Source organism: Pristis pectinata, chromosome 4 (genome assembly GCF_009764475.1).
Source record: "Pristis pectinata isolate sPriPec2 chromosome 4, sPriPec2.1.pri, whole genome shotgun sequence".
Classification (NCBI taxonomy): domain Eukaryota; kingdom Metazoa; phylum Chordata; class Chondrichthyes; order Rhinopristiformes; family Pristidae; genus Pristis; species Pristis pectinata.
The window spans coordinates 87,842,615-87,868,218 of NC_067408.1; the positions used below are offsets into that span (position 1 = coordinate 87,842,615).

At 37.7% G+C, this 25,604-nt stretch overlaps 1 protein-coding gene across 1 annotated transcript in view; it reads left to right on the top strand.

The window, feature by feature from the left end:
• usp9 (ubiquitin specific peptidase 9) overlaps positions 1 to 25,604 on the top strand; it is a 196,747-nt gene that overhangs the window by 93,148 nt on the left and 77,995 nt on the right. The window contains 8 exon segments of the mRNA XM_052015032.1: positions 3,579 to 3,608; positions 3,610 to 3,715; positions 3,718 to 3,728; positions 6,569 to 6,689; positions 11,516 to 11,646; positions 13,098 to 13,376; positions 13,896 to 14,021; positions 23,513 to 23,638. Of these exon segments, the coding sequence (XP_051870992.1) occupies positions 3,579 to 3,608; positions 3,610 to 3,715; positions 3,718 to 3,728; positions 6,569 to 6,689; positions 11,516 to 11,646; positions 13,098 to 13,376; positions 13,896 to 14,021; positions 23,513 to 23,638 (930 nt within the window).

A 25,604-nucleotide genomic window follows, 5' to 3' on the forward strand; every position in this document is an offset into this window, starting at 1 on the left:
GCATATTTTAAGGTAGTTCTTGGTAGTGAAGGTAATTGGGATGGTGTTGCTTGGTGATGGCAACAGTAGTATTATCTGTTGAGAGTTTGTTTCTGATTTGAGCATTATTTTTTAAGTTGTGCCCTCTTTTCAGTGAACCTGCTCAAAGTTTTGCCACACTAGTTGATTAAATCTGTAACAATTTCCACCTTGAATACTGACAAATTAGTGGGGAGATTTGTCTGAAAATATGCAAAGAATTTTATCTTGTAAATAATTCTACTCAAGTGAAAGTACATATCTCATTTCACTTGACAGCATCAGTTGTTGTATTATCATTTGTGCTGAGATCTTTGACCTAGGAGATTGTTTTTGTTTTTAAAATTCACCTTTGAAGACACAGGATCGATCAAAGTGGTTTAAAATTGGTGATAGAACATTTGGACTACACTTAGCACTCAGGATACATTGTCAGGAATGAGGCCATGAATGCAGTCGGCACTAAAAAGGGTCATTTAAGCATTAGAGAAAGTATATTACTGACAGTGCTGCTGAGCACAGCTATGCTGTGAGCCTGTTGTGAACCCCTGCTTCGCCAGATGCTGCTTGTTGCCTTGCCAGGGACCTGGTGCAATCCAGCAATGAATTTCCCACGGCCTACGTGGGCTGGTTTGGGCAAGCCAAGATAAGTGGTGCAGTTGTTCAGAGCTGAGATATTGGGATCACCCTGGCCAGCATGGTGAATGCAGGCCCTTGCTGGGCAGTGCCTACTCCATGTGATGGCAGACAGCCCTGATCCTACAGTCTCTCTTGTCTCTTCCCGTTGGTCGTAATGGAAGCAGCTGTCTCCCCCATGACACCAGGTGTTCTGTCAAAACATGGAGTCGGCAATTGCCAGCCCCCAGCAATGGCTCACACTCTCCATGCTGGACAGGATGCAGCTATGAGCACCGCATCTCAGCATTGAGTGGCCACAAGGCCTGCCATAACCCATAAAACACTAGCCTTTACAAGCAGTCTCTCCATACCAGTGTGCTTCATTTTGTAAGAATACCAGAGCAGATTTAGGGATACACATCAGGTTCGCAGCACACTACCAATGTTTTCCTTAAAGTTATCAGGGAATATGTCAGTTAGCGTTCAGACTAAGAAACTAATAATTTTATCTCTCTCTCTCTCTCCCTCTCTCTCTCTCTCTCCCCCCCCCCCCTCTCTCTCTCTCTCTCTCTCTCTCTCTATGTGTGTATACATACATATATATATATAAAAAATAAAAAAATATACACACACACAAATAAAAAAATATAGTTATTATTATATATGTGTGTGTGTGTATTTTTTTCATCCTTTAGGCAATTGCTTACTAAATTTGCAGCCAAATGTTTGAAGATTTGCCTCAGGTTCTGTATTGTTTTCAAGTAATAAAAAATAGGTGCTTCTAGTATGGGATCAGTTCTCTTCGCCAGCTTGTACCTCCTCACATCCATTCCATGGATAAGTTGAGATTTCAATTGAATTTTTGTCTGTGGAAGATAGAAGCTGGACACACCCTGAAGGGGAAAGAAAATCTCATTGCTGCGCAACCATCAAAGATGCTTGGTGTGGAATTGGAAGAAATGTAGTGTGCTTTTATGTGAATCCTTATTTTGGATGAATTTTGTCTTTAATATTTTTGAATAAGCTATTGAACAGTTGAACGAATGTGTACCCAGTTGTTGGTATCCTTTGCTATCTGCATAATTGAGAGGCCAAACCTTGAACCCATTTTAAATGTTTGTGGAAGAGGCTTTGAACCACACCAAAAACATTCAAAGCACTTCAAAAAAGAGTAGGAGCACATACAGGTGTAATCCTCGGCACATAAATGTTCTTTACAAAAGCTAAGCCAGCTGAAAACTGTGCCCCTTCCCACTGCCATCTTGCTTTCAACCTCCAATTCCTGGGTCAACAGCTAGAGGAATAATCAGCTGCTCCCCCTGCATAACTATAGTCAGAGAAGGGGTTGATCACTATGTTAAAGGTATGTGTATTTTTTGATTTTTTTTTGTCTTATCATTTTCTGGTAGGTATTTAAAGATCTAGTGTGTTTATTAATGTGTGCTAAAGCTTTTAGAAAATGGTAGGGCACATTTGTAATTTTTGGGAGGTGTTTGGTACATAGGAGAGGGCCCTTAGGAGTATCTGTGTTTCTTGTCATCAGTGAGAACTCTGTGCCCCTATTCCTCATGGATATTGAGATGTGAATGTGGTTTGTGTGATCATCTATAGAATTCACTTAGCTCTCAAAATCTAAATGAGAAATTATCTACATTTGGCAGTGTATGTGAGCACCAGTTTCTTGAGATTTTTGCAATATCAGATAGATTCTAAAGATTTGTAAAAATTCTTTCATTTTTTATCTTTAAAAGTCCATCTGAAAAACTCAACTCATAAATAGTAAATTTAGGCAGCATCTCTGTATCCACACAGTACTTGTATGTATGGGAAATCCCCTTTAAACTTATCAAAGCATGTTTGAAGTCCATTTTCATTGTTAATATACAAAGAAGCTTGTGTAATAGTTTTTTTTCTAAAAGCCCACACTTTATTATAACTAAATGCATTGTTTGGATATTGGCCAATTACGGTTGGAGAAATATCACAGGAATCATTGGAACTCACGATTCCAAGAATGTAAATTTCTGCAGTCGATATTCAGTGCTCTGTATTAACCTGGGTTATGTCTAGAACATTAGCGGTGAAGTGCTTTCCTGTAGAAAACCCTTGTGGATTGTGTTGTCTTGAATTCAATTTGTAGATGGAGGTTCGTTGTCAAAATTAGCACTTGCTGGATCCTACTTGCTGATGCCTAAATAAATATGGGAAGCCTAAATTGCCCGCTGCCTCCGTTCAATTTTTGTAGATATTCAGTACTTCCAGATGTTTATGCTTGTTATATGAACTACGTTAAGACAAAACAGGATTACTTTGAATTTCTTCTATCAGAAATCTGTAAAGAATGTTTCATAAACCAAAGTGAAATTTTAGTTAATCTTCTGGTTTTAATTTTGGTAGAATAATTTTTATATTGGAGCAAACCAATACTAAAAGCAGCAATGTTTGTGGGTTACTATGTCCTTCCTGGAATAACATTAATTATGTTGTTTTCTTTAACATTAATAGCATCAGGTGATTTCAAATGGGAGAGGTTCTCAGCTAGCAAACTTTAATTCTGAGGTGGTAACTGAAATGGATTGAAGGCAACCGTGGCATAGTTAGATTAGCACAAGATATTTAACAAACATTCCAGACTGTATCTCACTTCATGGGGATACAGTAATAAATTTTAAGAATGGGGGAGCAATAATTGGAAGAACCTGATGACAGAAATGCTGATGCCTCAGTTCTTCACTTAGTCCTTTCCTTTTACCAAAATAAAAGAATTGGTGTGATTCAAAGGAGGCAGACCAGAAATTGGATATAAAATTTAACAAACGTGGACAGAAAAAGATCAATCAGTACCTGAGTTGTAAATTGTACTTCATATTAAACATTTTAATTAACTATTGAAGGAGAAAAATGGGATCACATCTGTGCTAATGAACGGTTCATTTTTTAAGCTTATTACAGCCAAGCTAACACAGATAAGTTTCAAATATGCCATCAAGTCCCGATAGTTCGTCTGATTCTTCAACTGGCTCCCCTGGAAACCATGGTAACCACTACAGTGATGGCCCCAATCCTGAGGTAGAAAGCTGTTACCTGGAGTGGTAAGCGAGTTATAATCTTTAAGTTTATTACTGTGTTTCTGTAAATGTTTAAAGAAAATTACTTGCATAACATCAGATAGGACTCTGAACTGTTGCTGTGTGCTTCAAAGAATCATAGAAAACTAGCGATACAAAGGAAGGCACTTTGTGACATTGATCCAGACTGGTTGCAAAAAAAAGTTGCCAGCCTAATCCCATCTCCCGGTATTTGGCTCTTAGCCCTGCTTTTTGCATATATGTATCTGTGTGTGTGTGTGTGTGTGTGTGTGTGTGTGTGTGTGTGTGTATATATATATATATATATATATATATATATATGTGTGTGTGTGTGTGTGTGTATATATATATATATTTATATATATATATAAAATATATATCAAAATACTTTATAAACCCAATTAAGACTTTTTGCCTTTACCGTCCTTTGGAGCAGGGAATTCCACACCTATAGCAACTTATCACCATGATGACACATGCATTGCTCTATCACAGACACTCCCTTTGTCGAAGACATCTCCCCCCCCCCCCACCTCCCCTCCCACTTCTGTTAAAGGGTTAACTGTTTCTTCTTCCACAGATCCTGCTTGACCTGCTGAGTGTTTCCAACATTATATATTTTTATTTCTAATTTTCAGCATCTACATTTTATTTTGCTTTTGATGTTTCCTCTGATCTACTTTAGATTCAAATGTTCGTTAAAAAATTTGTTAAAATGACTGCAGATTCATTTCTGTCTACTGTTGTGCAAGTGTTGTGAAGACTAAGGGTATGAAGTGAACATGCTCATAAATGGGAGCACTTTTTCACAACCTCACTATATACCAAAGTGCTTCACTGCCAAAGAAGTAGTGTTTGCAGTGCAGTTACTATTGTGACATTGGAAACAAAGTAGCCAATTTGCATGCAACATATGCTAATGACTAAATGATCAAATTTGATGGTAATCAATGGAAAATATTCTTTAGGTCAATTGCTCCCATGCTGTGAAATCTTTTACATATACCTGTGAGTGCAGATGGGTCTCACTGTTTCATCCCAAAAATAATATCTCTGACGATGCAACATGCACTCGATGCTGCAGTGTCAGCTGAGATTTTGATTCTAACATCTCTGGAGTGGGACTTGAATGTAGAATATTTTGACTTGTAAGCTAAGGGTGCATAATGAAAGGATGATTGAGATGATACAGTTGTGACTTGGAACAAAGAAGAAAAATGGGATATGTTTTTATTGCCATTAAATTGCAAAATGTGCAGTGTTCTTTACTGCCTTACGGATAGCTCTAAAGATATTTACTTTTGGAGAGTAGTATTTAATTGAAAGAGTTTGGAATATGGTGGCGCCAGGCTGAGATGGTATTGAAAGAACACCTTAATGAACTTTCCATGTAGTTAAGTGGATAGTTGGACAGAATTTTGTGAAGTCTTCTGTTGGACGCTACATAGTAAATTCATCAGGTGTTGGTAGTTTGAATGGATTATGCCTAAATCCACGAGTCACCTTCCTATTTCCATTCTGATATTTGTCTGTATTGGATGGGTTTGTGTGTATGCCTGGTTGGTTAGGAGCTATCGTGGATGTCTACAGAGATTATAGTTGTGGCCCCAGAACAGTGTTTAATTTAAGGGAGCCTGTCGAGTTTCATGCAATTTTTTGTTAATTGATTGAGATGAAGGCTGGCATAAACTTAGATCCTTTGTATCTTTATAGACAAGAGAAAGTTTACATTTTCTGACTGCAGAGGACATTAGAATTGGGGACTTGTATGCCTTTTTGACAGGAGGGAATTTCACATTATAGGAAACTGTGTCTTATCCATTATGTGGAACCAAGTATTGTTTGTTGGTGTGATTGTGAGCTCTGATGAAGGGTCTTTCTTGTAGATGGTCTGCTGAGTATTTCCAACATTTTTCTTTCTATTTCAGATTTCCAGCATCTGTGGTTTTTCATTTTAAATTGTTGATCAGCTAGTTTATTGTTAATACCTATGACTTCCTTGACTCTCATCAAGCATAACTGATGAGGCCCAGACTGTAATGGGTTGCAGTAGAGTGACTAACAAGGAATTTCTTCACTTAACTGAGTTTTCATAAGCTTAAAGTAATTGAGAGGATAAGAAGAGGGCATGTGTACTTGTTATACCCTGGGCATGTTGGAAATTTAGGACTCGTTGCTGAAAACATTTGTTGAGTTAGAAATGCTCATCACAATGTAAAATTACTTGACAAAGCTTTTGAAGTCCCTTAAGCAAGATTGCAGGTCAGCAGCTGGGAAATGGAATTAAGCTGCCATATCTATTCAATTTATATCAAGTCAAATTAAGTCCTTCCTTTGAAAGATACTACATTATGTATCTACAATTAAGTTGAATAAACGCCAACAGGTTCACAGTTACTCTTGTGATTGCTTGTGCAGGCAATCTACTAACATTGCAACATTGCACTTATTGCAAGTAAGTTGTATGGTTTTGATAAGGTCACAGTGAATAATGGACTTAACATTTAATATCACTATACATGCTTCAACTCCACTGTGCATTCCTGCTAGTATGAGGAGAATAGTTGATTTTAGAGGTGTTTTTCCATTGCTGTCTTGCCAAAAACAGATGGATTTCGAGCACACAAATACTTGAAAGAACTCACTTTAAGTTTAGATTTTCACGTTGTAAGTATATTCAGAACTACTTTACATCCAGCATATTTTTAATTTCTAGGCAGTTTTTTTGCAGGTGAAGATACAGTCGGTTTGCTCACATTGATGTCTCACCAGTTTATATGTTCAGCATATCATTATGTTATAACTTGGATAATTTAGTCATTTTAAATTTGTTTCCTCTGTAGATAATGTCTTTGCATCCCCGATATATTTCCTTTCTCTGGCAAATTGCTGACCTGGGCAGTAGCCTAAACATGCCACTTCTGAGAGATGGCGCTCGTGTCCTAATGAAACTCATGCCTCCTGGTAAGATACCTTTATAAAGGATAGAACTAGATTATGTTGTCTGGTGACATTGGTTGAGAGGTATTGCCATTAAGCTTTCAGTAATATGAACCTTGAAGACACAAGGTAATCACTTCTAACAGAGCCATAAAAGAAAATGAGGTAACCTCTATTACCAACATCATGTGCATTGGGAAAACAAGTCAGTGATGGGCTGAATTGCTGCTGAGGGACTAGAGATATTTGTGGGGAATCCATGTTATCGCAAATATAATTCAAGTCATGCTTTAGTAAATTGTATGTTCAATTCTCTTGCATCCTAAGAATTTGTGGACTGCATGGGTAGTATGGGATTAAGAAACGCTTGATTGAATGAATTTGATATTGTGGAGCTTGGTTGAAATTCAGTCGTGCATAAATACCAGTGTGGATGGATGGCATAAATATTTGCATCAAGAGCAATCATGGTCATTGGTTTGCAACCTGGCTAAATTAGAACATTCTAGATGTAATAATCATGGACACGAGAAAGAAGCAATTTATTTTCAAATTATTTACCCAATTTCAGGTTCTTTAGTACAGTCCTGAGTGGAACTGACTTCCATGCACTGTTTCTATATATAAAATCTATTGGCACAGCTGATGCATGTTAATTTGTATGTTTCCTTGTTGTATTCTTCAAATTTTATGTCCAGCATGATGGAATATTCCCAGAGTTGTATTGTTTTTTTTTTCTCTATGATGTGTACTGTATTAGTCTGTTACAGAGTGATTACCTTCCTCTATTAGGCTGATGACATTCCTTTCAAAGGGTACGAGTGCATGCTTATAAAAAAAGATTAAGAACTACGAGACCACAACTAAGATGTCTTATTTGAATCTTGATTTTTGTATTTCACTGAATGCAGTTAGTGGCATTGGTATTCCTAACTGTAGTTATTTGGTGTGAAAACTAATCTTTCAGTTAAATCGAATGTAGCTGAATAGTTAAGACAGTATGATCAGTTTTGAACTGAGACTAAGTTGCTGTCCAAATTGAATATTTTGATTTTCATGTTCTGTTTTGAACAGTTAGCACTGGTTACAAATTCCAATCACGTACTTCAAACACAATCTACTTCATGCTACTCAAGAACAGAAAATGCTGGAAATACTCAGCCAGTCAAGCAGCATCTGTGGAAAGAGAAAATAGTTAATGTTTCGGGTCAAGGACCCTTTTTCAGTTCAGTTCTGAGGAACATTAACTGATTTCTTTTTCCACAGATGCTGCTTGACTGTCTGAGTTCTTCCAACATGTTCTGTTTTTGTTTCAGATCCCAGCATCTGCAGTTTTGTTTTTGATTTCATTCTAAATTAGGTTAAAAATTACAGCATTTGACTCTCACATTGAGTGCCTCTTAATTTCATTGGAGTTCCTAGAAAAGTGTAAATCTGGCAGCATTTTTATTGTTATTCATGTGTAATTGTCTCTCCCTGAAGATACTTATTTCTACCATTGTCTTATTTTAATAATTAGAAATACACCTTGATTCTCTTAATATCCAAGAAAAATCGATGTGTCTTAAACATAAACCAACACTAAGTGTCCACGGCTTGCTGCATGAAGAACTTTCTTCTCAATGCAGTCCTAACTGGCTGATACCTTGTTTTGAGTTTGTGACTCTTGGTTCTAGATACCCCATTCAGGGGAAACACCACTTGCACATCTGTCAAGCCCTATTAGAATTGTATTGGTTACAATTCGATCATCCTCATTCTTCTATATTCAAGACTTTGCTCATTCTGTTTTGTCTTCTCATAGCGCAGTTCTCCACCCCAGGAATATTTCTGTTGAGCATTCATTGCACTCCCTCTGTTGCAAATATATCCTTCCTTGGGTAGGGAGACCTGAGCTGCATGCAGTCTGGGTACGATCTCACCAGTGCATTGTATAATTGTAATGAGATATCTTTATCTTATATTGAAATTCTTACTATTAGTTAAAACAGATTGACATTGCCAGTGTTTCAAGTTGGTATTCATAATGCTAACAGAATTGGTCTTTGGGCAACAATTCTATTAAAACTGGTATTTCATAGATCTCAAAGAAAACCCAGCTTTAGTGGACCACATTTTGAATAACAGCAAAGAATATCTTTTATTCGTGGGATATCAACATGTCACTTTATCCTATAATTTTAGAACCAACTGTTTTCAAAACATTTTGATTTATTCCCAAGTTTATGACTATTTAGTTTTAAAATTTACCCTTTGTTCTCCTGCTATGTCACTTGTAGTTCACAGAATTTCTTGGCATTTTTACACTGGTATGTAATTTGTTTCAGTATGAATTAATCTTCATTTTATCTACATTTTGTAAATATTTTATGACAACATATGTGCCAGAGACCTTGCAAAAGGCACGCTATGCAGCTTGTTGAAATGAATAAAGTTTCTTGTCTTCATCATTCCATGAACCAAAACAGAAGCAATATAAAATGTTCTTTATATTAAGCAACATGTTGCTTTGAGTCATCTGGCCCTAAGTATTTAAACAAAGGTACATTGTCATTGTGGCTGTTTTCCCCCAAAGTTGTTATAACAGTTGTTGGGGTTCAGAAGGTATCTGCAGTCAGGAAGACATTAAAGATATAATTCATCCTGTCAGTATTCACAGTTACAACCAAGTCTTTAAATCTTCTATCCGAGTAGAGAATTTTGAGCTTGCCTGTCACTCGCGAGTATTGCTGTAATTTTGTCATTCTGTGTGTCTGAGCTTTCTTTGAATAGTTAGTAAAGTAAATGGCCCTAAAATTGAGATACCCCAGAAGAAAATGGGAAAATCCTCTTTGCTTAATAATTTGTTGCCAGTACCTGTGATGACCAAATTTTCAATTCCACATGGAGCATCATAATCTGCTTACCAATATGTGAATCCTGTTACCATGAAGCATGTATTTCCATGCCCAAACTTTTTGCCCCGGAAAGGTGCAAGAGAAAGATGAGCAGTTTGTTCACTCCACACTGCTCCAGTATCATGTGCTTCTGCTTTGCACTTCAGAGATTACCACGCTTGGAATTTAATCTTGCCACATCTTTGAGTTTGAACTGTTTATATTCTTGTTAGCAGTGTTGGGATGGAAGATTTTGAGTGATGCAAAGGAGTAATCACATGTAGCTTCCATGAAAGAACCAAAATCTTTTGAATAGGGTTTGTAATATTCTTGGATTTTAAAAAATTTTTATGCAGAAGACTGGGGAGAGTGGATATTGAATTGGGTCAAGTATCCCCCTTAATTACATTAACAGTATATGTTTCCTATGAACAACTTATTGAATGGAAATACATGCCTATGTCAGAAGGAAGGAAATTTAAGATAAATAAGTTATTAAAATATAAATATTCAAAAATGAAAAGTAGATTCTATCCAGAGGTAGTAGGACACAGTGAAGTTAGATGGTAGGAGCTTGGAATATTGACAGAGCTGCAATAGTTGTATGAAAAAATGCTTCATGACCTCTAAATTTTTTTTAATTAAGTCAAATAATTAATAATGTTAATATGCAAAAATTGAAGTTCCACAAGCAGCAAAGTTAGGTTGACAGGTCTCTTTCTTGTCAGGGCACTGGGGAAAATCCAACCTCTCCTTCAAAGTGCAGTTCAATTTTGTATTAATAAGCAATAAGCAAATGGAATCTCACTTCAGGAACCCAACTCAAAGTTGGTAACCTCAACTGTAGTACACTGGCAGTGTATTGAAGTTTGAGCCTCCATGATGTGATCAAGTCTTGTCAAGGAACTGGAAGCCACAGCCTTGTTATTTACAAGCATCAAACCAAATTGATACCACATAATGAGAAGAGTGCACAATTGCTTTGAAGGATCTAGAAAAGATTAGAAGGTAAAAGTTCAGAGAAATATGACTGCTGTCGAGAAACTGGAAGAAGCACTTTTTAGCTACCAGTGAAGCCATGGAAGATCAGTTAAATTTCTTAATACATGGGATGTATCACAGTGTAATGAAATATATTGTGTAACATGTCCTAGTTGTTAATGTACATCTTGTGGGTGTCACTGGAAATCTCAGTTTATCCCCTCATTGTCCTTGAAGTAGTGGTGTGCCAACTCTGGGAACATCAGCAATCCTTTTCTCATAGTAAGTTGAGTAGGGAATACCTAGATATACCCAGTGACAAAGATTTACCAGAGGCTTTGCTATTCAAAGTAAAAGTTAATTTGATCAGTTTTTGATACTCGTTACTCCATTTGATTTGACAGGATTTTGCAAAGCAAGAGGAAGCTATTCAGATCTCCTGGCTTGTGCTAATTGTTTGAAAGACTTCCTGCTTATTTTCATGACCCTGCCAATATCTCAGCACTGGTTCTTGTTGACTAAAATATTATTGCCCAATATCATTTTTGCCACCTGAATCTGTCTTTTACCCAACTATCAAAGGAAGTCAGTCCTATCAAAATTTATTAATATCCTTCAGTTTTAGTATGTCTGTTTAATTGTCAATTGTCTCTGCCCAAAGAGACTTTTAATACCTTAGTGTAGTTTTTCCATATAATTGAATTAAATTCATGTCATGATCTTGTTCCCCCCCAAATCAATCTTACCGACTTAATAAGGAATTGCTTATTTTTCATTTTGAAGGCTGTGAATGGTAGGCATCAAGTTTCATCACTGTTTTGAAATACAGGATTTTTTATGAATCTTGGGGTACTTCTGCTGCAGTATAACTTAAATATGTTTAAGGAAATGGAACAATGAAAACATTAAATTCTAAAAGATGCTGCTTCTCTCTTTTCCCATTAATTGACTTTTTTTAAATCCATAGTAATCCAAAGTTTTTTTTTGTTCCAGATAACACCACAGTAGAAAAACTTAGGGCTATTTGCTTGGATCATTCAAAGCTTGGTGAAAGCAGTCTCAGTCCAAACTTGGACTCGCTATTCTTTGGACAGTCTGCCTCACAGGTGTTATATCTAACTGAGGTATGTAGGCCATCTTTTTCCAGTTATGAAAAAGTAGTATGTTAGGCTGCAGTTTTCTTTGATCATAGGAATAGAGGGAAACATTGGGATTTGAGTGTCTGTGGTTGACGTGCTTTGACCTGTTGTTTTGTCTCTCAAACCAGAGACTCTGAAGTACAGGATAAAAAGTTATGAGATGACTAATTTTACCTCCTCCACGTCTGTTCTATGTTTGATATGACTTGGAAACTTGCATAACTCCTCATTCTGATGCCCAAGAAAAACCTAGCTCTTTATAAAATTGACATATTAATACTCTGTAATGATCTTGGCTTCTATTTTACTTCCAAATACATGTTCCCTGTTAATAGAATAATGTGGATATGCTAATTGATCTTTCAAAAGTTTTGTGGAAGAATAACATGGATATCACTCAAAAATGTTGCAGTTTCCTTGTGGTAATACAATAAAATACATAAGTCCTTTGATAGGTTTCTTAAAAGCATTTCACTTCCAAAATGGCTGAATATATCTGGTAGTATTTGACATCATTTAAGATCTTTTTTCCTTTTACTAGGGAATTCCAAGGTGGTTGAAACTGTAATGTTTATTCATCACATTACATTATTTTACTGTAATTATGGTGGATTATTATAAATATGATCGATTCATACAGCTTGGAAACAGGCCCTTCAGCCCAATTTGTCTGTGCCAACTGTGTTGCCCAGTGACCTAGTCCTATCTGCTTGCATTTGGCCCAAAGCCTTCTAAACCTCTCCAATCCATGTACTTGTCTAGATGACTTTTAAGCATTGCTAATGTGCCTCCTCAACCACTATTTCTGGCAGCTGATTCCAATACGCACCTCCCTTTGCGTTAAGAAGCTGCCCTTGATGTCCCTTTTTAAATCTCTCGCCTCTGATCTTAAACCGATGCCCTTCTGATTTGAGCATCCTCTCCCTGAGAAAAAGACTATCAGATGGCCATGCTGATCTTTAAGGGGATCTGTTCTCTCCCATGCCACCATTGTACTCTTTATCTACCTATAGAATCTCTTGGGTTTCTGCCTCACCTTGCCCCTCATATCCTCTTTTTGCCCTCCTAACTTCTCTCTTAAGTGCACTCCTACACTTACTGTCATCAAGAGATTCACTAGTTCTCAATTACTTATGCGCAGTTTATGCCTCCCTCTTTTTCTTAACCACTCTCTTCTCTGGTATGTTGCACGCAAAAATCTTTTTCTTAAATTGAAGAAGGGAATATTGAACACAAGAATGATGCTGCTTTCTAAGAAGATTTTTGAAGAAATACTTTATTCACTAAATGCAATGTTTAACTAAAATGTTAAATTAATCACAAAGTTGCAGAAGAGCAAAAGTCAGAACTTTGCTTTGATATCTTATGGTAACAATTTATGTTAAAAGATTTGTATAAAATTGCTTCCTACTTTAAATTATCACATTTCTATGCAGGTAGTATATGCTTTGTTGATGCCTGCCAGTGCACCTTTGGGAGAAGATGCAAGTGATTTCCAATATAACTTCTTAAAAAGTGGTGGTGTGTCCCTTGTTCTGGGCATGCTTACGAGGAATAATTTCCTGCTAAATGCTGATGTGGAGACACGAAGGGCTGCCTATCTTAATGCACTAAAAATAGCCAAATTATTGCTCACGGCTGTTGGATATGGCCACGTTAGAGCTGTGGCAGAAGCATTTCAGCCAGTTGTGGAAGGATCAAGCACTGTTTCACCAGTATGTATCTTTCTTTTATGAATGTAAACTTCTGCTGAATTCCTGTGATAATTATGTTAGTGGTAATAAACTGACAGCTCATCCTGTAGGACATGGAACACTTAGGCAGTGTGATGTTTCTTTTTCTTTTATTAGCCAAAGCAAAATGGTGCATTTCATAAGATGCAGTAATTTGGTTGGAAGAGTCATCAAGATGACTTTACAATACATTGGCCTCCTCTGAATTGTGAAGCAAGATGTGGACCAGAAGTTCCTTGCACAAATCCTTTCCAATCTGATTCTGAATGTGTAGTTCTCAATATTATCTCAACATTTTTTGGTGGTGTATTTGAATTCATATTTGCATTTTATTGAGAATTGATTTGTGAAGCTGAGGATATTCTTGAGGACATAATTAAATTTAGTAGCTTAATAATGGAAGCATAAATTGAGGGTTGTTTTGTTTGTATAAATTTCAAATTTTGTTCTTCAAGTATATCCTGTGTTGTGCAAACTTAGTTTTTTTTTGTTTATAAACAGATAAATCATGCTACTCATAGCCAAGCTGTAGTTCTTCAAAATGCTCTGCACAACATTCCTAATCCTACTTCAGAATGTATGCTGAGAAATGTAGCCATTCGTCTTGCCCAGCAGATTTCAGACGAGGTATGTGTTCTTTTATCTTGTGATTTTTGGATAATATATGAAACAGTGATTTTTTTTTAAACCTTTCTCAGGAAACTACTGTTGTAAATGCTATTTAATATTTATAAAGAAGTAATCTAATTTAAGATGTATAACAAATTATGGAAAAAATTGTAACTATTGGACAGATCTGTATTCTTACTGAAACTTAATAAAAGCAAGTTGATTTGTGGAAGTATAAACCAATGTAAAAAAAAATACACATAATCTGCCTGTGAACCAGAAGTAGCCTTTCTCTGATTTTGGGCAAACTGTGGCTACATATCCATTTGAAAATAATTGAAAAGTTAGAAAATGAGGTCAGTTTTTTAAATTGACATCTGCAATTCCATCAGCAGTTTGGTTAACGTATGGCTACCTTCACTCGACTACCAAAAAATACTTGGGTGAAATATCAATATTAGTATGAGGAAAAGCTTGATTTAGCTTCAACCAGTCCCATTTGGGTTCTCAGTCAAAAGATCGTACCTAGTTGTCAAAAAACTTTATAAACCTGATTGCAAGAATTCATTAGTGACTTTGTTTCTTGATCAGGCATATATCGCTAAGTAGATTTGGGAAGGGAGAAGTGATTTAGATTCCCAGCTAAGTCAGCTTTTCGAAAAACAAAAGGGAGAAAAAGGCATCGCATTGGTGCAGCTAATAGAAATGCTGCCTCTCAGAGCCAGAGACATGGGTTCAGTCCTGACCTTGTACTACAAGAGTCCTGTGGACCCGATCAGGATCCTGACAACCTGATATGTTGGTCAAGTTCAAGAGATTGTTAGATAAGCATATGGAGGAATTTAAGATAGAGGGATATGTGGGAGGAAGGGGTTAGATAGTCTTAGGTGTGGTTTGAAGGTCGGCACAACATGGTGGGTCAAAGGGCCTGTATTGTGCTGTATTGTTCTATGGTTTTAGATGCTGTCTGTGTGGGGTTTGCATGCTCTGTGTGACCACATGGGTTTCCATTGGTTAAATCACTTTATTATTGTCACATCTACCAAGGTACAGTGAAAAACTTGTCTTCCTTATTGTTCGTACATATCAATTCATTACGGCAGTGCATTGAGGTAGTACAAGGTAAAACAATAACAGAATGCAGAATAAAGTGTTACAGTTACAGAGAAAGTGCAGTGTAGGTAGACAATAAGGTGCAAGGTCAATAACGAGGTAGATTGTGAGGTCAAGAGTCCATTTTATCGTACTGGGGAACTGTTCAATAGTCTTATAACAGCAGGATAGAAGCTGTCCTTGAGCCTGGTAGTATGTGCTTTCAGGGTTTTTATCTTCTGCCTGATGGTGGGGGGAGAAGAGAGAATGTCCAGGGAGGGTAGGGTCTTTGATTATGCTGGCTGCTTTACTGAGGCAGTGAGAAGTGTAGACAGAGTCCATGTAGGGGAGGCTGGTTTGCGTGATGTGCTGAGCCGTGTCCACAACTCTGCAGTTTCTTACAGTTGCCATACCAAGCCATGATGCATTCCGATAGGATGTTTTCTGTGTTGCATCAATAAAAATTGGTGAGGGTCAAAGGGAACGTGCCAAATTTCTTTAGCTCCTGAGGAAGTAGAGGCACTGGTGAGCTTTCTTGGCCATGGTGTCTATGTGATTGACATCATGGCCAAGAAAGCTCTACAGTGCTCTAGTTTCGTCCAACACTTCACTTTTGTTGTGAGAAACGGTTCTTTCGGGTCTTAAAGGCAGAGGGCTTCAGACACACGTCTTTGTATTTTAAGAAGGGAAAATTTATTTACAAAGACAAATGTGGGGACAGAATGGATGAGAACGGGCGCTCTCTCACTGAACTGGTTACAAATGATCAAGGAATAAACAATACAATGTCTGAACACCTTGAATCTGGACAAACATTGGCTCTAACGCTCCCCGGGATCTTTAACTATCTACCCTGAAGTATTGCACAGCTTACCTCAACATCCTCTTGAGAGCGAACCAGCACATGCAGCACTTTTTATAGTGCCGGAGAGCTGGGTGGAGCCAGCCCAGGTGATTCAAAAATGTACAATGGGCCATGGCCAGGTACAACAGGTATTTACATAGGCCCAATGGTCAAGGTGTGTACTAATAGGTAGGTGGATCCAGACTTTGATTGACAGTGGTGTCACTTTCGGCCATGTGCTCAATGGTGTCATCTCAGCCAGAGGGGTCAGTGTTGTCACGGTCACATGACAGCCATGACCTTTCACACTACAACTTCAAATATGTGTGGGTTGATAGGTTAATTGGCTACAATAAATTGCTCCTAGTATGTAGGTGAGTGGTAGAATCTAGGTGAATTTGATGAGGATATGAATGTGATTAATGTAGGAGTAGTGTAAATGGCTGGTTGATGGTCAGCGTGGGCTGAAGGTCCTTTTTCCATGCTGTATCTCTTTGCTTCTATGACAGTCATGGTGGTTTCTTTTCAATACAAACTTCAAGGGTGCTGCATTTTATTCAAAGAACAGTTAATTGAAGGCATGTGTAACATGATTTGCATTCCAGTGGTTTTAGTAAGCACTTCTATGAACTGATGATCTGCAATCCAGGAAAAAAATGAACTCTTTGGGTGGTTGATTGTGGGAGACTAATGGAGAAAATAGCTTGATTTTTTGGAATGGTTGGGCTAGACTGGTTTAGATAGCCAAGAGAAGCAGTAGCTTTCCCAAGAAGGAACAGTTTTCAAATTAGGGAAGTTTATGATTTCCCATCTGTTTACTGTTCCAAATCAGACACAGCTGTTTAAATGATGTCAGGTTTTGAATGCCTACAATACAGCTCACATTCTCCTAAATTGCAAGGCGTGATCCTTATTCTCGGGTTGATTACAAGATGATGCAGACTTTCTCTCCCGGTATTATTTCTCAATCACCACGAATTTCCCCAGATTGCCTCTTTATATTTATTTACAGCTGGGAAGAGGTGCTATGTCAGCTTACAAATGTACAAATTAGGAGGAGGACATGCAGCCCCTCAAGCCTGTACTGCCATTCAGGCTGATACTGGTTGATCTGGTTGTTGCCTCAACTCTACATTTAATTGTATCTTTCGAAATATGCACACGTGCTGTATGGTTATCCCAACTTCCTTGTAATCATTTGATGTTTTAGCAGCAAACCTGTTTCCATAACAGCATAATCTGCAGCCAGGGGAATGTTTGAATAAGTCATTACAGTGATGTGACTGGTATGAAACTTCAAATTTATGTTTACTCGTGTGCATTGTACGACGGCAGGCACATTTAGACTGTTTTGTTCTAATTATCCAATAAAGATGTTTTGTTAACTAGTGAAGAAGGTGGATGTCTTGACTGATGATATGCACAACTTCATAGATTAAACCTTCACTGTACAGTTGAATCTAAAGCTGGCAGATATTTAAATAGTATAGCATTTTCTAGCCATGATTAATATGTTAGCATTGACTTTAATTTGAGAGGATCTAGCTATTGTACTGATTAGCATAGTCACACAGCTGGTAGAGCTGCTCTCTCACATTTCCAGCAACCTGGGTTCAATCCTGACCTTTGCTATCTGTACAGAGTTTGTGTTATCCCTGTGAATACATGCATTTCTTCCAGGTGGTCAGGTTTCCTCCCATATCCTAAAGACAAGTGGGTTGGTAAGTTAATTAGCCTATGTAAATTGCACCAAGTGTGTAGGTGAATGGCAAAATCTGGGGGGGGGGGGGAGGGCAGGGGATGGTATTGGTATTGGAAATAAGGGACTAAATTGCCACTCTAGTTCATGGAGGTGGTTGTCATTTGGAAGGAACCTTTTCTAATTTTAAGAATATTATGATTTATCTGGTTAACACTGCCAGCTTGAAGTTTTGTCCAAAAACCTTTTTGGTTTCTAATAGTTCTGAGCACCTTAAATGGCTGTAGTTATAGCTGTAATGCCAAAGATCTTTCCATATGGATCTGCATTTTTTTTTAAATTACTGACTTTTTTGATTGTTTCAGAAGCCCCACGTCCATATACAACTTGAATTAATATGACTGGCAATTGAACCTTTTGGAAACCATATATTTTCCATAAATTAAATCTTGGAATGTCATTTACTGTAAATTAAGTAGATATTTCTGAATCTGAGGTCGATTCACTGGTTTGACTGCTTTGTAGAAAAGCTGCTCACCTCGTGGAATTCTCCGGTTAGACTGTTCATGTGGAATTGTTCTAGTTGGGATTAGTTATTTGAATAGAGCTGAAATAGTTTCTTGACAGTAAACTCATATCTGCACGTTTACTTAGGTGGTTCCTTGGGAGTTATGATGGTCTTCACCTCAGTTCTGATGTGACCAAAGCCAATATGGAACCTATTGAGGCAGGAGGTATCTGATGAGATGGTGGGAGGGTCGCTTGTGGTGCACTCCTTGCCTTGTTTATGCTGGGCTTCTGTATGCTCCTGATGCATTGACTTGAGCTTCTCAATGCTGCCCCAACTGCTCTATTTAGAGCAGACATGAACCAGGGATTTTCAGGCTTTGAAAACCAACTCTTTCACTTTGTTCCCCTGATAATTTCTTGCCATAACAGAGCTCTGTACAGTGTCTGTTTCAGAAGTTTGGAGTTGGGTATATAAATGACGTGACCTACCCAATGGAGCAGTATGTGTGTTATTCAGGACCTTGGCACCAGGTGAGGATTTGGAGGATTTTGCTTTGAAATGCTGCTGCATATAGTCCAAGTGTTGGATCCCTGCTGGCTGGTCAACCATGAATAGCTTGAGAATGAAAGTACTACTTTGTAAAAGTTAAAGATAAAATGCCTGTAAATGACAGGTAGAAACTGATCAGGATCCCTTTGGGGCAGAGTTGCTGATGGTTAAATGAACTAATTATTAACAAGAGTCTCTAATAAATGTTAAATGGCTACCTCAGCTTAATTCAGACTTGTGAGTTTTGATGTACTTAGACCTAAACTTTGAGCTTAAGTGGGACGTGAGGCCCCATGCATTGTTGTGATTTTGATGCCATTTATGTGCATATCAGACATGTGACTGACCAACAAGTGAATTCTTCTGTCACCTAAATTCAGAGTTTTCTGTTCCTTTTCTATGGGTATTCCGATTAGAAAATATCAACAACAGCAAGGTCTCCTTGTTGGCTGTTCAAAGTCAAGTTTATTGTCACATGCACAAGTATATAAATGTACAAGTACAATGAAAAACTTACTTGCAGCAGTATCACAGGCGTATAGCATTACAGATGCAATATTCACCTCAAAAACATAAACTAAACGTAAACTATACAAGAAGGAACACAATTGGGACAAAAAAAAAGTCCATTGTCATGCAAAGTGGTCATAGTGTTGCTATAGTGAGTTAGTGATTAGGGCTGTGCAGGTTGGTTCAAGAACCGAATGGTTAAAGAAAAGGAGACGTTCTTGAACCTGATGGTGAGACCTCAGGCTTCGGTACCTCCTGCCCGATGGTAGCAGCGTGAAGATGGCATGGCCTGGATGGTGGGGTTCTTTGATGATGGATGTTTCCTCCTTGAGGCAGCACCTCGTGTTGATATTTCGATGATAGGGAGGGATATACCCATGATTTATTGGGGTGAGTCCACTACTCTCTGCAACAGCTTGTGTTCCTGCACATTTGAATTGCCTTACCAGACCATAATACAGCCAGTCACGATGCTTTCAACAGTACATCTGTAGAAGTTTGTTAAGAGTGTGCAGTGACATGCCGAACCTCCTTAACCTTCTAAGAAAGTAAAGATGCTGGTGTGCTTTCCTTGTGATTTTATCTATGTGCTGGGCCCAGGACAGGTTATCTGATATATTATCACCCAGGAATTTCAAGCTGCTGATCCCACAATATAGACTGGCGCATGTTCACCCTCCTTCCCCTTCCTGAGGTCAGCAATCACTTCTTTGGTTTTACTGACACTGAGCAAGAGATTGTTGTTGTGGCACCACTCAACCAGGTGTCTTATCTCACTCTGGTAAACTGACTCATCTCCACCAGTGATTCATCCAGCAACAATGGTGTCATTGGAGGATTTGTATTTGGCATTAGAGCTGAGTATATGGGATTAGAATGGGACTAAGCACACAGCCTTGAGGTGCACCTGTGTTTGATGGTCAGCGAGGAGGAGATGTTACCAATCCTCACTGAGGTCTGCTGATGAGGAAGTCGAGGATCCAGTTGCAGAGGGAAGTACAGAGGCCCAAGTTGAAGCTTAATGATTGTGTTGAACGCCGAGCTGTATCAATTAACAGCAGCCTGATGTGGAGAGTTCTACTCTCTAGGTATTCCTCATGTTTAAATCTTGGTTACTATTCCAAATATGTACTGAATTATTGTATTTAAAACATATTTGCTTCAGTGCATCCAGGTCTGTAATCAGTAATAGTTAAAATATCAAGTTGGCATTCTATCAATTATTGTTGTCCAGCATCACCAATTAGAAAATGCACCTGGGAACATGGTTGTACAGTGAATTGAATGTGATCCTTTCACCCTGATTCATGTTTAAATCTGATCCATTTTAATGGGATAAAGCCTCAGTTGTTTGCTTATTTTTAAGGTCCTTTGTGAAGAGATTTGCATTGAATAAATCCATTGGTCATTGGAGATTCTTACAACATAAACTTGCTCTGATTTGGTATTAATTGCCATTGTAACTCAAGCCACAGAGAAGATGGTTGGCAGAAGAAATGGGGATAAAAAAAATCACATTGTGCTTTTGGGCTGTTTTCCAAAATTGGTAGAGGGAAGGTAGTGTTTTATTCATCAGTTTGTGTTTCTGTATAACTTATACAGTGGTATGAAGAAGAAACATTGAGAGAAAAGGGGGAATAAAGCTAAAATTGAAGTATTTTGGAAAAGATGCAAGGAGCAGGATTCCAGTGGCTTACTGCAATAAATTGACAGCAGTAGATGAGATGAATGCTAATTTCAGGTTAAGTGATTGTATAACTTCTGTGTGTGACTAAACCCGGCTGTTAAACAAATTGGATTTTCAATAAATCCAGTGATGAGCGACCAGTGATGAGAGAGAAAATTTAAGGAACAGGAACAAAAATGGCAGAAACACATGGAAGGAAAATTCCAGAGAAGAAGAAAAAAATTAAAAGGGGAAAACTCAGAAGTTATGTCTTTGATAGGGAGGGAGTAGATGAGTAAAAGTGTGGTCCATCATTCATGTTGGTTAAGTAGGTTGTTGAAAGAGTGAGGAATTTGTGAAGAGGCTAAACACAATTAGAGATCTGTTGCTTGGAATTGCGAAACATGCCAAAACAAACTGATTGCGCCACATGGCTGGTTATGATATACATCCAAGGGGTATATTTTACAAATGTGTTTTCTTCTCAGTATTTAGCATTTAACAGCCATATTCCCTTTTATTCAGAATATTTAGTTTACCTGCCTTCTCTGGATTAGCACTCGTGTGCAACTGTAGGAATGCTGCATTGTAAACTGCTATAAAATAGCTTAATATTCTGAAAGATCTTGAGCCCTATTTTTTCCAAAAAGCATGGTCATTCATTTCATTTGTTTGTGGGATCATGGTGTGCAACTTTTATCTGCCTAATGGAGAAATTAGTTCATAATTCAATTATGTTAAACATTTTATTGTATTTGAAGTGCAATATAAATTCAAACAGTTGGATTAATTTGGTTATTACAAAACAAAGCAAAAGTTTTTACTTTGTGTTTACTTGACTGCACTGTGCATTTTGGCCATTTGTGCACATAATTTACCTTCAAAAAATGTTTATAATGTTTGAAGCAGATGTACCTTTAAGATATCTTTATTATGATAGTTTAAAACTGGTCAAAAAATTCTTTGATTAATTTAAGATTAATTGATGCTGTTCAAGTGCTGTTACTGAGATTTTAATTGCTTTTTTCCCTCCAATTTTTTTTTCATTCTTCCTCTTCTGTAGGCACTAACTCATGCTGAGGTACGGTTCCGTGGGTTCTGGACATTTTGTAATCTTGCTTAAATGCTCATTCTTGACATGGGCCTAGATAGTGCTGTCAGGCTGTTTGACATTGGAGGGCATCTCAACTGACTATTCCTGTCCTCCTCCTGTATATCCTTTGCACGTTTTCCAGCAAATGATTGCCATGGGTAGCAATCAGAAGCAGGAAGTCTAAATTCTCCTCTTCCTCCTCTAAAATGGGGTGCTGAGATCAACTGTAGTGCCCTTTATGCCCCTGTTTATCAGCTAACTCAGCATAAACTGAGGCCTTCATGATTTGTTTGGCTGAATACCATTACAAGGTAGTGTATTTAGAAATAGCTTTTAATTTTGTTTTGATTTTGACAAAATGGTTTTCCAATATATTATTGGTAGGAAACTTTAAAAAAAATTACCATTAATTTTGGACTTCAAAAATAGTTTTATTGGTATTTGTGTAGCTTGGTGTGATTACTGAGCTAACTGACTAGAAGACTCCTAAATTTGATTGCTGGTCTGTGCTAAGTTAGCTGATCACAACTAGAGCAGTTGAGGTGCTGTCATTGGCTTCAACACTCCCCATGTAAAGTGATGTTAACAAAAATGTGGTTGTGTCTCTGCTCTTGATTCTCATTTAGTGATGAAAGTATGCAAATAAGTTTAAAATTGATAGTTGTTGGCTGAACGATATGCTTATACTTAAAATCAAGGGGAACCTTACTGCTGCTGTCATCTGAGAAGATATGAAAAAGAAATTTGGAGTTGGGTTGGGGAACTTGAAAGGCAGAGCTTGGAATATTAATACCACATATCATTTAGTGTTGCCATTGTAAAGCATTAATGGGTATTTCGTGATCAATGCAGCCAATCAAGTTCGAAGCTCATTGCAGCAGACCTGGTACTCATGGGCAAAGAACTTTTTAAAATCATGAAACTAAAAGTAACATGGCAAATGACATCACAAATGAGCATCAACATCTGTAAATATTTACATTTGAACATTTTTGTTTTTTACGTGACAGAAGGTACAGGGCTGTCTTGTTTCTGACGTATGGTTTAAAATCTTATGAAATGCTAAAATTGTGGTTGGCGCATTAGTTTATTACTTTTCCATCTCGACACAATTGCAGTTAATTGTTGAATTCTTGGTGTTGGGAAGATTTGGATGCCTCGATCAAGTTCCAACGTGATAAATTCTCAACATCAGTTGCCCCAAATCTGGCAAGAAATTGGCATCCACTTTTTTTTGTCGTACATTCAGTGGTCATCCACAGACACGTGATAGGCTAATTAATAGCCTTCTGGTGTAAAGCAAGAAATGCAGTCTTCTGTGAGCTGATGCTGAATGCCCTAAATCATGAAATGCTGAAGTTCCGATAACCAAGGTGTTTTGGTTATGAGCATAAAAAGGAAGGGGCATAACGAAATAATCTCTTGTGTACCTTAATCTTGATAATTATGCATGTGAGATGTCAAGAAAATGAAACTCCATGTAGAGTTCGTTCTCTATATGAGTGAGAAAGATATTTTCAATTATATTATTGTTTTCTCTCGAAGGCCTCAAAATACATCCCAGACATCTGTGTTATTAGAGCAGTCCAAAAAATTGTTTGGGCCTCGGGCTGTGGCTCAATACAGCTTGTATTCAGTTCAAGTGAAGACATCAGCAAAATATATGAAAAAGTAAGTTAATTTTACAATTGTTTTTCAAGAATTTAATTTTGCTTCTATATCCATTGGGAATTCTAAATCAATTAGAAAAATGTGTTTGAGATTAAAATTGTGCTTGCTGAAATAATGGTGCCATATTGAGGGAAGTTGGAAAGAGAACCACCTGTAGAATATTTGACTGTGAATTTATATATTTACTTCAGTGAATGCTGATTTATGAGACAGTTCACAGAGTACCTCTGGAATCTTTAAGAACTATTTGATTATAAATGTGATAACTTTTCTGTAACCCTTATTAAAGCCTTCTGTCACAACAAAATTCATGTTTAATAATAAATCCAGATCAATTGTAATGTATGTAAAATTGGTCTACCTACTAAATATTTTGGGGCAGCTCTAGTTATAGGCTATTTAAAAACTTGGATGTTGTGACCTTTTGTACATGGACATGTGGAAAAATGCTGTAAATAGATACAGCTTGATTGTCAAAAGAAAAAAACCTATGAATCTTCATGATGAGAGAGATCAGTAATTCAAGTTGGATGCCACTTGTGCAATATTATCATATGCTAATTAAACATAATTTTTAGGAGCATTTCAGGGGCAATAATACACTATATAAAACAACAAATTTGCTGGAGGAACTCAATGGGTTGAGCAGCATCTGTGTTTGGGGGGGGGGGGGTGGGGGGAGGAATTGTTGACTTTTGGGTCAACCCTGCGAGGAGATGGCCAGTATACGTAAAGAGGAGAAGGGGAGTGGTAAGACAAAGACCAGGGGTAATTGGACTGAGGTGGAGAGGGAGTGGAGACACCCTTTTCACTATAGTCATGGCAATTTCTCTTTAAACCCATTCTACATCAGATTCCAGCACTAGTAACCTTTGTGTTCCTGCTTATTACACTCCAGAAGCTTGTCTCCAGCTTCAACCCCCTCCCACCACCCCCCCACCCCTTTTCCTGGCTCCATCTTCAACCCCCACCTTCCTGGCTCCATCTTCCTCTCCTTTTGTCTGCCTCCATCTAACATGTATCCCAGCTCCGCTCCTCCCCCTTCCCTACCTGGCTCAATCTGTCCATCAGCCTTCAACAATTTCCCTTTTCCCCTCCCACCCGGGTCCGCCAATCACCACTGACTAATATCTCACCTCTCCCTCTCATCTTTATACTGGCTGTCTCCCCTCTCCACTCTGTGTCCTGATGCAGGGTTTCAGCCTGAAATGTTGATCGTTCCCCAGCAGATACTGCTCAACCTCCAGCAGATTTTGTTTATAGCATCTGCAGTCTCCTGTGTCTCCTTTCTCATAATATAAACGTTGACTCTCGGTACTAAGACCCATAAAGAATGAAGGCGGTGAAATGGCAAGGGTTCATGTACGACCCTTATTTCACTATAGACATGGCAGTTTATCTCTAAATGTTATAAACTGATCAGTGTTAATTATATAAACCTAATGATCTGGCTTGACAAGAGAAGAAAACACTAGCAGTGTGAATTTTAAACGTAGAGTGAATAGTACTTGAATTTATTACGAATTTGGATGGTAGATGTCAGGAAATTGTTCAAATCTGTAAATTAAACAATGTGCACATAAAGTTGGTTGGCACTATAATATTGCAAACATTACAAATTAAGTAATGATACAGCAGCATTACAATATTATGAACAAATTATGTTACAACAAAACAAGCTGGCACATTTGGATGATTTACTGTGTTAAACAATGCAGGATTTTTTTGGTTTGGTGCTTTGAATGACTGATGAAGATTATATGCAAACAAAAGTGATCCATCAGATGCAGTCGAATTTTTGTTTTAAATATCAGTGCAATGTACAGATTTAAGTAAATTGGTTTATTATTGCCACATGTTTTGAGGTACAGTTTAAAACTTTGTTTTGCATGCCATCCATACAGATCATTTCATCACATCAGAACATTGAGGTAGTACAAGGCAGAAGCAAAAACAGAATGCAGAA